Source organism: Tachysurus fulvidraco, chromosome 7 (genome assembly GCF_022655615.1).
Source record: "Tachysurus fulvidraco isolate hzauxx_2018 chromosome 7, HZAU_PFXX_2.0, whole genome shotgun sequence".
Taxonomy (NCBI): Eukaryota; Metazoa; Chordata; class Actinopteri; order Siluriformes; family Bagridae; genus Tachysurus; species Tachysurus fulvidraco.
The window spans coordinates 9,957,673-9,976,651 of record NC_062524.1 but is presented as its reverse complement, the minus strand read 5'-3'; the positions used below and the strand labels follow the sequence as shown (position 1 = coordinate 9,976,651).

Sequence of the window (18,979 nt, the reverse complement as noted above, 5' to 3'; positions counted from 1 at the left end):
TTGAGAGATCAGGTGCTCCTGTGCAAAACATGTAAAGCCTGACAAATCTGAGACGGTCTTTTGAATATTTATTTTTGATATTCCTTTTCTTCTGCATCCCCTGCACTTCTTTCATACTCCACTAGGAGGGTGTAGCCAAACAGTCTGACTACCTCTGACACGTGTACAATGTGAATGTGAAATGTGATTAAATAAAGATTATGAACGCATAATGCACATGATTTGCCATAAATCTATGCTTATAGCTAGCTAGATATACTTGTAAAGATTACACCTGTTGAAATGTTGAAGATATGCTTGTAAAGACTACAAGTGTTGCTTTTATAGAGAGACATTTTTTGTATGAAGACACTAATAATATTTCTGCCACACAGTAAAATATGTGGGCTGTATTATAATAAACCATAAATCAGATGATTTACCAAGTCAGTATAAAAACAAGATGGACATCACATAGTCTATCACATTTTTACATTTCCAGGGATACTCAACAAAAAAACAAGGACCTCTTTCTATGTAGCGGAATATGCACGGTGCTCTGTATGACAAAAATCTACATGACTATAAGACTCTATTGGGATAGCTACAGAGATGAGACCTATGGGAATGGAGTCAGGATGGAGACATTACACTGTGTGTTTCTCTCTCACACACACAATTGTTGTCTTGCTAGTTTTTTTTTTGTCTTTTCTTCTTTCTCTGATATTGCCTGTACGTTTTATTCTACAGAGGTGATGGCACTAATTGTTATGCAACTTTTATTTTTATTAACGTTTATTATGCAGGCCCAAGACAGAGACTACTAAGAAGTGAGGATCGCCTGCTGTTGGGGTACGAGATCTTTTTATAATATTGCTGCCTGAATTACAGGCAATGCTTTCTTTAAAGGCCATATCTGTAATGATCTACAGTATAAATAAATTCATGACATGGTATAATTAAATAACCTTATAAAAGAACATATAACCTTTTAGAAAAATAGACACTGTAAAATATTGTACACATTATCATTATCAAAGACATTTAGTTTTCTGAAAAAGGCTTTCTGTTTTTGAATGTGACAGGATTGTTAATCTGCACAAGCAAGGGCTCTCGCAATGTGCCATTACTGCTGAGGCTGGACGCAGTAAAATGTGAAGATCCTGAGAGTTATGGGATAAAAAATTCAAGTGGTAGCCCAAAAGAAATTTCACCTGCACCGAGCCGGAGGATTCGATGGGCTCTCCGTGAAGACACAGGCCGATCCTCGACCCAAATTAAGGCCATTACTGATGCTGACTGCAGCCCAATAACCACAATATAGCTTGTGCGAGAGAAGGGCTTAAAGAACAAAAAACTTGTCCATTTGGAATTTGACATGGAAAGATGGAAGAAAGTTTTATTGTCAGAGGAGAAAAAAAAATATCCTGGACGGTCATGACAAGGAGTCCCACTGGAGATGTTTTCTAACCGGCACAGTGGAAGAGGCTCCATCATGATCTGGGGTGCTTTTTCCTTCAATGGGAAAATGGAGCTTCAGGTTGTGCAGGGTGTCAAACGGTGGCTGGTTATGTGGACATGTTGCAGCAGGCATCCTATTGACTGAATGCCCTTATCTGTGTGGGTCATTCAACAGGACAACTCTGCAATTCACAACGCCTGCCTGATGAAGGACTTCTTCAAGGACTATAATGTTGCACTTCTGGACCATTCTGGGTGTTCTTCTGATCTACAGTAAATCCCTTTGAGAATGTTTGGGGATAGATGGAAAGGGAAGTTTACAAAAAGGACGTCTGTAATAGACTGTGGATGCCCTTTGTGGAGCCATCTTCACCACATGGAGCAACGTTTCCACAAGCCTCCTGGAAACAGTTGCACCAAGCTGAAACGAGTGTTTAAAGTTATCAACAAGAACGGAGGGGCTACTCACTACTGAGTCCTTTTTTGACACTTTTAGTTCTGTTGTTCATATTTTTGGGTTATGGTCTTAAAGATTTGATCAGCTGACAAACAGCTAATTTGAGTTTAAATGCAAGTTTTCAATAAATTGACAATCTCTGTTTTTTTGTCTCTTGCATCTTTTCCTTTTTTTTTTTTTTTTGACATTCTGAAACAGTTCTTACAACCTGCTTATGACCCACCAGCGTGAATGCAAATACTAGGAATGTTTCCCCCGTCTTAAGATTTTGTTCAGAAGTGTATGTATATATGATTTTCATATTCTGGCAAAATCTATGTGATAAAAATTTGTGTGTCCAATACTTGACTACGTTTGTAACAAGTCAACTTGTAAAAAATTCTTTTTTTAATAGGAGCTTTATGAACTAACACATAGCGGCTCTTTATTTATAAACCTGATTTTCCATTTAATCCCTTAGCTTTTTGACAGCTTTATGATTGTCCATTTCCTGCACTTTACACTGGCTTTTAAATCACAACTTGTGCCTCATGCAGAGATTAATGTGCAGTCTCAGGAGCAGTTGGTATAATAAGCTACTGCTTTATTAAGTTGAAGGTTAATGCTAGGTGCATTGTAACTGCATGTTTGTGACTGCATTTGCACCTCCTCGTGAACGTATACAGTATATGTGGCCCTGAATGTCAAACCTTTTTATTCTACTTTTGTCTTTAAAAAAAAAGAATGATTTTATTCAACATATACATGGATGTTAGACACAATATGTTAGAACCTCATATACAAATATATATATATATATATATATATATATATATATATATATATATATATATATATATATATATATATATATAAATCCAGTTTAGCTACAGAAATGAGAGTTGTTTGTTTAATTCTATTGAATAAAATGTTCTCCCAGTCAAAATGCTTTAAATAATACAGTAAATAAATAGGGCTGATGCAAGACAAGATCTTTGTATGTAAAAAAAATTCAACCTGAAATCTTGCATTAAAAAGACTTTTTTTGCAGTCCAATTATTGTTCCTGATAATATTAAGCTGTCTTTTATATTCCTGTTATTCCAGATTTTGTGTAAAATGTTACCAGACAGGTTGTATGTCAGCTTCTGGTGGCTTCTATTTTTTTTTTTGGTGATTCATTTGGAAATGGAAAAGACAATTAAGAAATACAGTTTTGTCAGTCATCCTGCTTTTAGGCCACCCACATCCATAATGTGAACAACTGATGACTGCAATTTCCCTGCTACTGACAAGCTACTCAGTCATTGCATAAGAACCTGCAGGAGCTGACAAAACTCTGAATCTGATCCAAATCTTAACAGCCAATGACAAATATACAATTAAAACAGAACATACATGGCAATAACAATAAAGAGGTTGGGATTTAGCTGAAGCTGAATTTTATTTGGAAGCAGCTAGTCTGAGCTGATGTATTGGACAAAGCAGGTTTTTATCCTACCTTTATTTTAAAGAAATTGGGTGGAAATGTAAAGGAAATAAAAATTGAAATCAATGGCAAGTACATTATTACGTTATACTTCCATTCTAAAACGATTTAGAGTCTTTGGGGCAAGCTTTTGAACTCTAATTCCATTAACAGGGTAATGGATTGAAGCGTATTACTTTCTTTCAGATGTTCAGATGTTATATGTTCTCTAACATGCACCTTTACCTGTAATAACTTTCCCTGCTGAAATTTCATGGTATATTAAGAGTTTGGAACTGCAAAAGGAAGCCTAAATAATTATGGATTCCCTTCTGAGTTCTGGTCCCTCTCAAGGTTTCTTCCGCATATCATCTCAGGGAGTTTTTCTCTTGCCACAGTGACCTCCAGCTTGCTCATTAGAGAAAATTGTTAGAGATATATAGTAACTTAATTTTAAACTCTAAAATTTCTATTCTGATTCTAGAATTATGTCAAGTTGTTTTGAGACAATGTGAATGTTAGGAAACCTAACATTTGATAAAGCCTAAAATATGTAAAGCCTGAGATTCTTAAATAATAATAATAATAATAAGAAGAAGAAGAAGAAGAAGAAGAAGAAGAAGAAGAAGAAGAAGAAATGCATACATATATACAGTATATATATATATATTCTCATGACGCGAGAATAAAAGCAGACCCAAACGCAGGATGGCAAAAATAACAGGGTTTAATAACGAAAAAACATGAAACATAACGCAAAGACAACAGTTGATTCCGCGCTGCACAAGGCAACGTGGCACAGTTAAATACAAAAAGACAATGAGACACGATTACGAACAGGTGTGAAGACAGGGAGGGGCAGGCGAAGGGGGGCAGACACGTGAGGATGAACGTAAACAAACGGCACATAGCCAACACTCCTAGTCCTGACATAAAAACATATATATATAATTGTATATATAATACAGTAAGTTTTTATATATTATAATTACTTTTTTTTCTATTAGCTTTAGTTTGTAAGTACTGTCACAAACTACATATATGTATTTATATGGTGTATTTATTTATTTATAATCCACCTTATTGCTATTGCTATTGCCATATTGTGTTCTAAAAAGCCAGTCCTGAAAGCACAATATATTGTTCCACATAAATAACTTTCGAATCAAAATCACTATGCTTCTCTTCTTTAATCTCCCTTTTTTCTGTGCTGTTCATCCAAATGTTAATAAGTCATATACAGCACTCATGCATATACATAGATCAATATATGAATCTAAAGCTGTGTATTTTATTATTGGCCCATATTATTACATGGCATGCACTCAAATCTGTGCTCATTTTGCTCAGTTTTGTAAATCAGTGCCATTTTAATTGTTTATTAATATGATGGATCTCAGATGGCATGGGTTTTATACATCATTTTAAGGTTGATCTGTTATCAGTTATCCATTTATCCATTTTACACATTTGACTGTTTACATAGCAATATTTGTTTTACTTTGTCTACTTTTAAATCTCATTTATATCACAGACGAATACTTGTTTAAATATCCATTCACACAATAATTCCATTTCTGTATCACACCAATTGGAATGCGAGTATTACCATAAAACTGGTCTGTCCTACATTTCCTGTGGGGTTTTTTTAAACAGTGTTGAACAACCTCAGAGGGTCAGGTTCTAGGGCAAAGCCTTATTGGACGGATAAATTTATCTTCACCTTCAGCAGAATGATGAAATGAGTAAAGTGTGAACTCTACCTTATCTGTAAACCACGTTGACACAGAAAAATATGGCTGCCAGTAGAAACATGCTAGGATACAAGCTCTTGTGTCTGCTCTTCTCTTCAACATCTACTTGCCACTTGCCTTGCCAATTAACCGAACCCACTATTACTTAAACCTGCGAGATTTTTCTATTAATGGAAAAATGACAAAAGATTTAGCCATTTAGTTTCTCTAAACAAGCGAACTGAAGCATCGTGGTCTAGAGGTCAAAACGTTGGACTACTGATCAGAAGGTTGTGAGTTTGAATCCCAGGTCCACCAAGCTGCCACTGCTAGACCCTTGTGCAAGTCCCTTAATGCTCAGTTAAGTAAAAATGTACATCGATCTGGATATGGGTGTCTGCCAAATGCTCTTAATGTAAGCAAACTTTTTTCTTACAGACAGGATAGTATCACCGTCAGGTTAAACTCATCGGGGTACTTTGTGGAAGAGATGATCACAATGTATCTGTCACAAAATATCTCACCTATGTGTCACCCTTAACACCCTCTTGTTCAGGTGCTATTTTGTAGATTATAACATAGCTCTTTATAATCAACATTGGTTTATTTCATTTATTTATTTGTTTGTTTGTTTGTTTGTTTGTTTGTTTGTTTGTTTGTTTACTTCTTTTTTACAGCTTTCTTCATATTTTCTATGGTGAATCCATCTATCCAGTTCCTGTACAGCTTATGCTACACAGTGTCACAGGCAACAAAGAGTCTATCCCAGTGGACTTGAGGCACAAAATGGGGGACACACTGGACAAGATGCCAAACCCTCAGAGGGCACAATCGTGCACAAACGCCCTCCCAAACTTCAGGGAATTTAGAGATGCCAGTTTGCATCTTGTGCATACTGTATGTTCGGACTGACGGAGGAAACTTGAGTATCTGGAGGAAACCCCTGAAGCATAGAAAGAACATGTAAACTCCACACATACACAGCGGAGGTGGGAATCACTCCCCCAAACCCCCAACCCTGGATGTGCCCCCCTCTACACCTGCCCCTGAAAAGAATATTATTATTACTAAATAATAAGTGCTAAACAAACTACCGTACTGGTTGTAACATACATAAATGAGAAACCAAACTATTTCTTTTTTTTATCGTTGCATCATTTATAATGGAATAAAATTGAACAGAATGGATTGTTCATTAAAAGTTAGATTGCTTTCAGACTTGTGATTAAGTTAAACTACAATTTACCCATATTTTCTAAGGAAGCCAAAAATTCTAGAGTTTAATGAACGCCTTGTTGAGAAATCTGCTTCTATAAGGTTCAATTAGTAAGCACTGTGTAACAAACTACATCCATGTAGTTACAGGGTTCATTTATTTATAATCTGTCTTACTACTATTGAACACAGAGCAGTGCAGCTACAGAATGTCATGGTTTATGCACAACAGCCCGGAAAAGAAATATAATAACACATAAATACATTTCAAATTGAAACCGCTGTACTGTACTTTAATCTCACTGACATTGTTTTGCTTAAAATCCATGCCTTCACTTTGCTTAAAACTCTCACCCTTTGCCAAAGCAGCTGAAGCTCAGCCATTTACAGGTATATTTGCTAGTGAGAGTTGGAAAGTTGTTTCCTGGCTCCGTATATCTGTCACAACTGGTGCCAAAACTGGCATCACAATAACAAACCGTTAGTGCAAGCCATTTAGAGAGTCAGTCAATAATCCGTAGTGTTATATATCAGACCTATTTATGTAGCAGTGGTTCACAAGTATAACACATTTTCATTAGAGACGGATACAGATGACGGTGTCAAGATTCGACATGGATGCACCTGCACTGCTGAAAACATTGTTGTCTTTGGAATTGCCTTCTCTGTTGCAAAAAAAAAGCTTTTCATGAAAGTTTGATATCAGTGCACATCACTGTAGCCGACACTACAGCAGAGAGCTGAGCTGTTTAGGTATTTACATTTTGGGCGAGGTCACTGCAGATATCTGTGTGCAGGTAGCAAACAACCGTGCCTGCTGGTATAAAGCCAGCTCAGGAATAACACACTACCCATGACAAAGAAGCACTGTTAACAGACTGAAGGACCCGATGTGCCCTCTTGTATGGCTGTGCTTGTCACTTCCTGTGCAGCTCTCAAAGGAAAAATGCAGAGGAAGAGATGAGTTGGCAGGGACACTCTTTGCGCATTAACATCACTATAGTGGATGATTTGTGTGAAGGGTCTTAGTTTTTACTACTTTAAGAAAATGTTGTGTAGGGTTGTGAGTATAGGGTTTAATTCCCGCCATAACCCATGTGGGTGGAGTTTGCAAGTTCTCCCAATGTTTCTAGGGTTTCTTCCGGGTCATATTAGTGCTTAGTAGTTAGCATGATTGGTTCACACCTCTGAGGATGGGGGTTTGAAACCTCACCTCCATCCTGTGTGTGTGTGTGTGTGTGTGTGTGTGTGTGTGTGTGTGTGTGTGTGTGTGTGTGTGTGTGTGTGTGTGTGTGTGTGTGTGTGTGTGTGTGCTTTGAGAGGAAGTCCAGTTTCTTACCAGTCCATAGACATGCACTGATCATCATCTCTGTATTGTGTGTATGTGTGTGTGATTGTACCCTGTGATGTGTTAGCACCCTCTCCAGGGTGCCCCAGGAGTAATGCTTCTGGTTGATGGCTGTTTTTTTTCTTTTTTTCTTTGTTTTCTGTCATGTGAACAATTTTTTTTTGTTTACAGATCATAACAATAAATAGACATATAATAAATGTTTATCAGATTTACTCATTTTGAGGTTTGTTACATTCCAGAAAGACCAGAAAATGATTATTTACAGTATAATGCCTGCATGATTTCCTCGGTACAGTCGCTTTCACGAAGGTTGCTATTTTTTAATTAATTCAATACTTATTTCTGGAAACGTGCCAGAGAAATGCAGCTCTGTGCACAGCATGTGATCTGTTTGAGCTATATGGAGCGGCATCTCTATAAAGAAGAGCATAGTTTCTTTGCTGTTTGTACAGGAATATGGTAAAAACATGCTTTTATTTTGGAGGTCAGTAAACAGTGTTTTTACATCTTGCTACTGGAGCAAACCACTGAGAACCAAAATCAAATGGTACATCTTCAATCACTCTAATCATCCATTTTCTGCAGAACTTTTCCTACACAGGGTCATAGGGAACCTGGAGTCTCTCCTAGGGGACTTGAGCACAAAGCAGGAGCCACAAAGGACAATTTAGATATGCTGATCAGCCTATAATGCATGCCTTTGAACTGGGGAGGATACCAGAGTACTCAGAGGAAACCTCCGAAGAGGTGAGACACACACAGGATGGAAGTAAGTTTCAAACCCCAACCCCAGAGATGTGAACCAAAAATGACCAATAATATGATTTAGACTACTTACATCTCAAATCTTAAAATCCTATAGCAAGTGAAAACATCCAACATTTACACAACTTTATTTCAAATTTCTCATTAAAAGATTATTCTAAAACACAAATCATTCCGTCAACATATATTTTGGTTTCTTTTAACGTCTCGTCGTTGGTTGAGGTCTATGAGAAATGTCCCTCCAGCTTTGTGTCTCTGATGACAGCAATCCTTTGTTCTCTGCCTGTCTTGATTAGTGTTTAACCACAGACTGCTTCACGTCCATCGATTTATTCATGTCTAGTTTATGGCTGCTTGGCGATCACCTGACCTTTAGTCTGCCTGACGTTTCTGTGTTTCTCTGAGCTCTTTGTCTGCTGCACTGGTTTTAATAAAACCACTGAACCCGAACCTGTCTCGTCTGTCCACTTCATGACAATCTGCAAAAGATATCATTTGGTGGTGGACTTATCCTTCATTGATTCCTTCATTCATCTTCAGTAACTGCTTATCAGGATCACAGTGGATCTGGAGCCTGTGATGGAAACATGTAGTAGGAAGTATGTAGTCGTTTAATCTTTTTATCATTGTAATAAACCGGTGCGTCTGTGTGCAGACATCGCAAGATGCATGCTATTTAACTCTTGGGTGATTAATAGCATAAAAAGTAACTAATAAGCTTAATTAAATAAAGAAAATATCCAGCGCACTAGACACTCTCTATAACTTTTGTCAGGTGGTAGAGACGGTTGCAAGTGCAGACACAAAGTATTTTAAAAGCTGAACAAACCAGATACATATAGTTTACAAAGATTTGGCATCATTGTGAGACTTCCTGCTGTGTACAGTATGACCGAGTCAACCAGAAGCTAATCAAAACAGAACATGCAACAGTATAGTGTGGCTTGGTATGTAGTCTGTAAGGCTGATGAGACGGACTTTCCCACAATGCCCAGCTGGAATTTCAACATTTTTAGGATTGAGATATAGAATCATTTACATTTACAGTGTTTGGCAGACCCTTATCCAGACCGTGGCATTTTATATAACTGAGCAATTAAGGGTCTTGCTCAAGGGGCCAGTACTCAGTGGCAAATTGGTCAGCACTGATCAGTAATCCAACACCATAAGCACTGAGAGCTACCACCGGCCACCACTCAAACCTAATCTAATCAAACCTGTGAGAACATAAATGTATTCCTTAATACACAAATCAAATGAGCATAGATGAAAGCCAGGATATATTGTACATACACAAAACACAATGACAAGAAGTTGTATGATGTATCTGCCAGACCAGTTGCACCAAATGACAAATACCTTGTACCTTCTGCTTATCCACTGGACTATCAATGAAGACTAATGTGAAAGTGACACCATACAAATGTGTATAAATCAAAGCAGTAAGACTGTAATACTGACAAATATATGTATATATATATATATTAAAAAAAAGAAGTTCACGCCGTAGTGTTTACAAGGTAAAAGAAAAGAGGTTTAATGTAATGTGTGTGAAAGCTACTCTACATAAAAGTGGTAAGTGCATCCATCCATTGCTTCACAGCTTTTCCACATTAGCTGTACAGGGAAGTGCGTCCTGCTTTTAATCTGATTATCTATTTTATTTATTTTATTACAGAAACCAAGGAGGTTGGATTTTACTAGTCTGTTTGTCCTTGGACATAGCACTAATACTTCTATACTGGTCTGATCAACTGGGAACATCTAGTCTGACCTTTATTGCTCCCAATCACTGGGAAACATACACACACACACACACACACACACACACACACACACACACACACACACACACACACACACACAAACACACACACACAGTCAGGGCAGCATGGTTTGAGCCTGATCTCATAATCACCCACAGCAATTGCCCAGTTAATGTGCACGGAAAGACCTCACTTCTGATTTAACTAAAATAAGCCATTAAAATAATCCAGCGTTTACGTACACACAAAACAGAGAGAGAGAGAGAGAGAGAGAGAGAGAGAGAGAGAGAGAGAGAGAGAGAGAGAGAGAGAGAGATCAGCTAATACTCATCGCTTTCATTCATTATCCTACTTGTTCTCTGTTATACCTTTTACAGAGAGTAACACAAAAAAGCACAGAGACGGTTTTGCCTGCATGGGCTAATATGGTGAAAGTAATTGCAAATGCATCGATTCCACGATTTTTTTCCCTCACCATAGGCATGTCTCAAGCTAGAAGGAAATACTGTTTCGCTCTGAGTGATGCTTGATGAAGTCTGAATGTCACCAAGTCTGCTGATCAGACTGATTAAACCTGTCGTCTCCAATCCCATAGACATAGATAGAGAAGAGCACAAAGGACCCACTACAGAACCACAGCATTTCTTAAGAACCAGTGGCCTACCAATTAGAACCAGAGGAGATTCATTAAGTGTGAAATAACTTGATTGAAGTAGAGGAATATATTTGTGACTTGGCAGAAGCAGCAAAGCAATTAAAGTGCACGAGCATGCAGAGAGAAATATTAGCTGTAATAAGTTGGGTAATTAAATACTTAGCAAACAAACAGCTTCTATTTCTTTTCTGTATTGTATATGATGCTGTTTGCATACATGTGTCACTTATGAAGAAATACTTTGGAACAAACAAACAAACAAACAAACAAACAAACAAACAAACAAATAAATAAATAAATAAATAAATAAATAAATAAATAAATAAATAAATAAATAAATCAGTAGTTTATTTTGAGTTTGAATAGAATTAAATAATAATACAATAAAGCATGGCTGAAAAAATAGTACAAAAATTATTTATTATATATCTATTATAGATAGATAGATAGATAGATAGATAGATAGATAGATAGATAGATAGATAGATAGATAGATAGATAGATAGATAGATAGATGGATGGATACTGTAGATTTACATAGCAATAAATGCCTTTTTTCTTTATTTATATATATATACTGTGTAATATATATATATATATATATATATATATATATATATATATATATATATATATATATATATATATATATATAATGTTTAGAGAAATTTAGAAATGTTTTATTCATCTGTTATTCATTTGTTTATTTATTTAATCAATTCAGTGATGCTACAGACAACATGAAATACATCTTCAACTTGAAGCATTGGACTTGATTTGTTTTGATGTCAAATTCAATGTGCTTCTACTTTTTAATAGCAGCATGTGAGAATTATTCTATAAATAACAAAATAAAAAAAATCGATTTCAATGTTGTAATTCTGATCCTTTGCCATTTTCATCCTGAAATTTCCCTGTACACAAATGTAAAAATTGTGGCAATCTGCTACCTGTACTGTAGATAACAGTATGTTGCTCTTTGATGGTGATGGTGCCGTCTCTTCTGTATACTTGGAACGCAACTCTACGGCTGTAAGCTTTAAGATGTTGATGTTTTCTACATAGCAAGATCTCCAGCATGCAATATGATTAACATGACTGACTTTTGTCAGTAACAATTTGGCTATTGGTTACACATATTTCACATCTTCATTCTTCACATTAGTGAGATATTAGAAAAAAACTAATTCCCTACTACTAAGAAGTCCCTATTACAACTTGTTGTCAAGTGTTGTCACTTCCCTAATAACTCATTCAGATTCAGAATAAGACTTGTTCTATAAACTCTCCAAATATTAACCGACAGAGTGGTGTGACCGAATTGCCTAGTCTAGCAGTGTAGGTGCATGCAAGTTTGCTGTCTTCTGCTCAGTTGAAGCACTCATCAGTGATTAAAGCTTTGTGCTGGGTCTCACAGTGATTACAGTGATTAGTGATGGAGTGATTAAAAGTCATGAATCAGAGTGACCTCATATTTGAATTTCTAAGTAGGCTAAAAGTAATTAGTATTAGCAAAGAGTTCTGGGGTCTAGGCAAGTTCTGAGCATTTATTCTGAGAGAGAGAGAGAGAGAGAGAGAGAGAGAGAGAGAGAGAGAGAGAGAGAGAGAGAGAGAGAGAGAGAGAGAGAGAATCAGCAGAACTTGTCACTTATAATACAGTATTATCAGCTGCTCAGCTTTGTACACATGGCCACTTAACCTCAAATGTATTACTCACCATTACTCACTACTATTAATTGAAATCTTTTTAAAAGAAAAATAAAGAAAAGCGAAAGAAATGTTGTGCGTTTCTCCAGCTTCAGGACCACTAGCTCAAAGACGATGGGAGGAATTCACAATAATAATAATGCGCACACAACAGCATCATGTTATAAAAACCAGCATTCCAAATGTATGCAGTGCTGCTAAGAAACTTATTTAATCGTTTGAGACATGCTGAATATCAAATCATCCGTGTTTTTAAGAACTTGTGCAAACTTGTAATCAAACAGGCAATAAAGTCATGCGGGTTTGGATAGCGCACTTTGCAACAACGCACTGCTTTGGGTGACAAATCAGTGTGACAAAACATGTGTATGATGAAACGTGTATTACCTGTTGGTCCTTCAAGATTTTCCCCGCAAATCCCCATAGCAAGAACAAGTAGAAAAGTCACCGCGTTCATTGTTATTCCGGTTGTTCACGGCGCTTGATATCCGCGTAGTGCCTTGGAGAAGTCGCGCGCGCTCTTGCGCCCATTAGCCGCCGCTGTTCTGCTAGAGCTGGTGCTGAGTTTACGCGCAGCGTGTGTGAGCCGGAGCTGCTCCAGCTGACGTCAGGACCAGCGGATCAAACGAGTTTTTTCTCTCCTGTCTCTCTCCCAGCTGCGCTTTTTCTCCCTCCAAAACACACACTCTCTCTCTCTCTCTCTCTCTCACACACACACACACACACACACACACACACACACACACACACACACACACACACACACCTTGCTCACTTTCTCTCTCTCTCTCTCTCTCTCTCTCTCTCTCTCTCTCTCTCTCTCTCACTCTGTCTGTCTCTCTCTCTTTCTCTCTTTCTCTCTTTCTCTCTCACTCTCTCTCACTCTCTCTCACTCTCACACACGCACACACACACACACCTTGCTCACTTTCTCTCTCTCTCTCTCTCTCTCTCTCTCTCACTCTGTCTGTCTCTCTCTCTCTTTCTCTCTCTCTCTCTCACTCTCTCTCACACTCTCTCTCTCTCTCTCTTTCTCCCACACACACACACACACACACACACACACACACACACACACACACACACACACACACACACACACGCACACGTACTCAAAAAGGCGAGTCGATGGCGCCCTCCAGAGGAAAAGGCACATTATCTACCAGTAAAAAGAAAAAAAAAATCAGTATAAAAAAATGCATTAATTAGATTTCCTTAAGTTACAATAGCACACTATTAGTGAAACTTTACTAAGAATAAAATACATAGAACTTTAAAAGGTTGTACAAACAAACAATTAACTAATTGAATTTAGCAAGTGTAAAGCATCAAATATGGGGTGCAAATATGGGAATAGTCATCATTATTTAAATGACTGAACCATTCGAATTGTCACCCCCATGTTTCAGTCCACCCACTGTTTCATGTTAGCTTTACAAATGATCAACATACGCAAGTGAGTATAAAGAAAATGTGTTTCTGAAATGTTTCCTAAAGGATTCTGAGATTGGCTTATGCAAACATTTCCACACAACTTTATTAAAAGACTGATAATCGAGGCCCACAGAGTATGTGACACAAGTGCAGACCAGAGTTCACTCACAATTAGACAAGACAAGTAAGATAAATGAGATCAGAATCTGAATCATATAAACATTGTGTAGCAAATATTCTTAAAATCATGGTGAACAGTTTTGACTTCATATTTAAAAAAAATATTTGAATGATGATCAAGGTCCCTTTTTTGATTTAAGGTAAAAGGAAATAAGCCACATTTACAAATAAGCTAGTTAATGACTTTATTAATTTGCTTATTTGTAAATGTGGTTTATTTAATGAATGAATTTATTTGTTTATTTAAAAAAAAACTGGATTCAGCTGCTTGAAATAGCTCTTTAAAGAGATAATAACTATTGAATAGTTTTTATTCACATGGCACTAAATGCACTTTTCAGTTGATTACTGAAATCTAATACTGATACTAATGTCACTATCACACAGCTGATCTCCATATTCACAGACTCATGTTGTGGCTTATTGTCAGGTACTTCTTACTTAACTGGCATATCACGATAGCGTTCCACACCGGACAAATGACTCATCTTTACAAAATGCCTGGATAACACCTACTCAAGCCAACACACAGTGTGAAACATCACTGTGAACTTCAGGCTCCTCTGCCTGAAAAGCACATGCAGATCCACCACACAGATATGGTGAGTCAACCCTGGATTCTATCCTACAGATCATTCCTGTGAAAGTCTGCTCATTCCTTACACACCAGATACATAGTTGTGGCATTGACAGGGTCCAGATTTGCCCCATTCGTGTTAATGCCTTGTCAGCCATGGAATATAAATCCATTGAAGAATACATCGGTGAAGCCCTTAAACAAGGTTATTGTGGCAGCGAGGGAGTGGTTGAACATCGGCTCAGGACGGAGAGGTTGGCTGGTTGAACCAGCAGGTAACACCAGATGATTTTCACCTGTGTGATCACAGTGAGTTTAATTATATGTTTTTTTTTCCTTTCAGAAGAATGCTGTGAATCAGAAAAAGACAGAGATGATAGAGCACACACAGTTGAGAATAACCACTTGTTGCCTGCTGCTTCAATACGCCTCCTTTCCATCCAAGGCAACACAGCGCCAAAGTTCACTATTCAAAATTTAACCTCACCTTCAGGGGGTCATCTTTGTGAAAAAAAAGAACAATCATTAACGTTTCACTGATTATCAGGTCTTAAACCAAAAGAGAATAAAACAGTCATGTCCTTGCTTGTCATCAGCATTGAAACTGCAACTGAAAAACAGCCTTTAGCACCCCCTCTGGCCAGTATGAATATCTGGTCATGCTATATGGACTGGGCAATTCCCCTCCAGGCATTAATTAATGATAACCTCCAGGATTTCCAAGGGGAATTTATAAAAGAAATTAATGACATTATGGTGTATTTACATTCACTTGTGCCTGTAACATGTAAACATGCTCTGAAATTATTTATTGTAGGTAATTGGTATGTAATATGTGAGTTCCATGTACTCATGGTGTATTCATGGTCACTTTCCAAGGAGTTGCTCATGAAGGACGATATACTGAGTACTGTTATTAAGTGGATAGTTTCCATGTTTTTCCTCAAATTGTAGTTATTTCATTTGTGGCTTCAGTTCCGTCAGTAGCTCCTCTCAGAGGCACTATACACTTGTCTGTACTCTTCAAGCCTTCCTAAAACATCCTGATCCTTTGCTCTTATTCACTAAAGATCCAAGTGGTTGCCACTAAAATGCAAGTGTGAACAGTGCTCTCAAAATATCAAGGACCTATGTTCTTAACCAGGGGTGTATGGTTTTATTTGGAACAAAACCAGTGTGGGTTGCAGGTTTTTATTGGAATAAGAACTTGCAAACACTATGACCCTTTACAGATAAGGTTGGGCAACTCTGCTCTAATCTGTGGGATTATTTTTTCACATTTCCTAGGACATCTACAAGGAGAACTAAGGAACACAGGAGATCCATCCTCTTTATTTTCCCTTCATAAAATATATGTATCTTCACTGGTAACTCGTAAATGAATACTGAACATCAGCACATCTGCAGGCACATACACAAAATCACAGATATTCAGTATAACTGCATAATGTCACAGACAGAAGACAGAGATATGTCAAAATACCAGAGTTTATTCATAGGCGGTAGTGAAATGAGGTGAACGATGGTAAAATAGTGCAGATGAAGCTCCCACACACACACGGGATCACTGGAAGCAGACCCACACGGATTAGCTTCTTGGGAGGATGATGAATTTGGATGACTACTGCGTAAAGAGAGATAAAGAGTCAGGTTAGTAGTGTCTTTTATGTGTAGTGGTAGTGACGGGTGCCAGGTGATCAGAACTCAGGTGATGTGGATTTGGCTTGCTGAGTGAGGGGAGAACCTGGTGATTCCGTGACAGTATATACACACACACACACACACACACACACACACACACCCGGGGTGAGGGCTTGTTGGGGTTGGCATTGTGGAAGTCATGAAGGAGTTCGGGGTCCAAGATGAACGTTCCTCTGGGCCAAATCCCTCCCAATCGACAAGATACTCTAACCTGCCACCTCGGTGCCTGGAGTCCAGGAGTTTCCGGACGGTGTACACGGCGTGATGATCTTCGAGAGGAGGTCCTGTGAGGGGAGAAGGAGAGACAGGTGAGTGATACATTTTAGTGAAGAGACGTGGAACTCTGGGTGAATCTGGTAGTGCGAGGGGAGTTGGAGCTCAAAGGTTACCGGATTGACCTCCTTTACGACGATGAATGGGAAAATAAATCGGGGACTCAGCTTTTTGCAGGGTAGGCATAGGTGGATATTCTTTGTGGACAGCCGGACCCTGTCCCCGACCTTGATGTTGGGTATTGGGGCACGACAAACATCCGCCTGATGTTGCTGGCGCCTGACAGCCCCCTGCAGGTGATGATGCACTGAGTTCCAAACCCTCTCACTCTCCTGGAACCAGTGCTGAACAGACAGGACTTCTGATGGCTTTTCTCGGTTACCAAGGGAGGTTGGTTACCGAGCACGCACTGAAACGGGGTTAGGCCGGTGGTCTTCTGACGTGGAGAGTTCTGTGCGTACTCGGCCCATGAGAGAAACTGCCTCCAAGAGTTCTGGTGGTGATGGCAGAAGGTTTGGAGGAGATGGTTAATCTCCTGGATCTTCTGTTCAGTTTGGTCGTTGGTCTGTGGGTGATAACCAGAAGATAGACTGACGGTCACATCTAGGAGCTTGAAGAACAATTTCCAGACCCTGGAAACAAACTGCGGACCTCTGTCAGACACGATGTCTTCGGGGCAGGCCGAAATACCGGAATACGTGCTGAAATAACAGCTCTGCACTTTCCATGGCTGTGGGCAAACTCTTAAGGGGTATGAATCTTAACACCTTAGAGAAGAGATCGATGGGACGAGGGGGAGCGAATAGCGGAATTTCTTGGTAATTTGGTTCTCTATAATCAATACAGGGTCGTAACCCACCATCTTTTTTGGAGACGAAGAAGAAGGATGATGCAGTGGGGGAAGTTGACGGTTATATATACCCTTGGGCCAGCGCTTCCCACATGTACTTGTTCATGGCCTCTTGTTCTGGGATCATCAAGAAATGGATTTTTCCTTTAGGCACTGGTTCACCTGGAAGGAGGTCAATGGCACAGTCCCAAGGAGGTAGTTTCGATGCTCTCTTGGGACAAAAGACATCTTTGAAGGCTGCGTATTCTGGTAGGATAGAGACAGACACATTATTCTGAGGGCTTTTAATAGAGGTGCTGCATACCTTCAGTGGCTTAGGAGGATGACAAGGTTTAGGGATTTTCTGAAAGCAGCGAGGAAAACAATGGTCACTCCAACGCTTCACTTCACCAGTGTCCCAGGAGAGCTCCGGATAATGCTGCATCAGCCAGGGTCTTCCCAGGATCACTTTGGCCGTTGAGTTCTCCAGGACCAGAAGTTTGATCTTTTCCTGATGAAGGCACCCCACGGTCAGTGTGAGTTCACCGGTGCAGTGGTGGACGGAGGACCGGTTGAGTGGTTTGCCAGTCACTGTGTGGACCTTTAGTTTCTGGGGTATCCGTTCCCTCAGAATGTTGAGTCGGGTGCAGAGCTGGGCAGAAATGAAGTTCCCGGCTGACCCCGAGTCGAGCAAGATGGAAACTGTAACATATAGATTGGGATGAGACAACTGAACTTTGGTGGAAAGTGGAGTGGTAATGTGGGGTTCAGGTTGAACCGTACTCACCAAGGCCCTCGGAGGACAAATGGGACAGTCGCCAATGGAATGTCCCTTGCTCGCACAGTACAGGCAGAGACCCTGGGTCAGCCTTCAATGACGTTCTGCTAGGGAGATCCTGGTGGAGTCAAGCTGCATGGGTTCGGGCCCGGGAGGAGGGGGTCCTGGCAGGTGAGTCTGGGGAAGAACATTTGGGGTGCATGATAACATAAGACTTTCCGTTCGAATGGCTTGCTGGATGAAATTCTCCAACCCCGCGGTGTCATCGAAGGCTGATAATTGAAGAGCGTGCAGAGCGTGCAGAGTTGTATCTCCAGCAGGAATACCAAATACCTCTTGGAAATAGGTGGTGAATTCCTTGATGGAATATAAAAAAGGATCCGTCTTGATACCAGATGGACTCGGCCCACCGGATCGCTTTTCTGGTGAGTAATGAGATGCTAAAGGAAATCTTGCTGCGATCTATGGGAAAAAGAGATGGTTGCATTTCAAAGATCAATGAACACTGGAGGAGAAATCCCTTACATTCTCCCACGACGCCTGAGTAGGGCGTGGGGTTGGCCATGGGAACCGTGACAACGCCAGCACTGTTTGTCGCGGGGATCTGGGAGTGCGATGGTTGTCCCGGTGTTTGTAGCAACTCCTGTCTCAGCATGTTGACCAGTCCTTGGT

General features: G+C 39.2%; 1 protein-coding gene across 5 annotated transcripts in view; it reads right to left on the bottom strand.

Annotated features, from left to right (window-relative positions):
• ptprua (protein tyrosine phosphatase receptor type Ua) overlaps positions 1–13,231 on the bottom strand; it is a 232,253-nt gene extending 219,022 nt beyond the window's left edge. For 3 of the 5 annotated variants that reach the window (XM_047816652.1, XM_027143997.2, XM_047816651.1), the window contains exon 1: positions 12,923–13,231. In XM_047816652.1, the coding sequence (XP_047672608.1) occupies positions 12,923–12,992 (70 nt within the window). In that variant the 5' untranslated portion in view covers positions 12,993–13,231. The remainder of the gene's footprint in view (positions 1–12,922) is intronic. The other 2 variants (XM_047816650.1, XM_047816653.1) reach the window with 1 other exon arrangement.
• Positions 13,232–18,979: the final 5,748 nt, after the last annotated feature.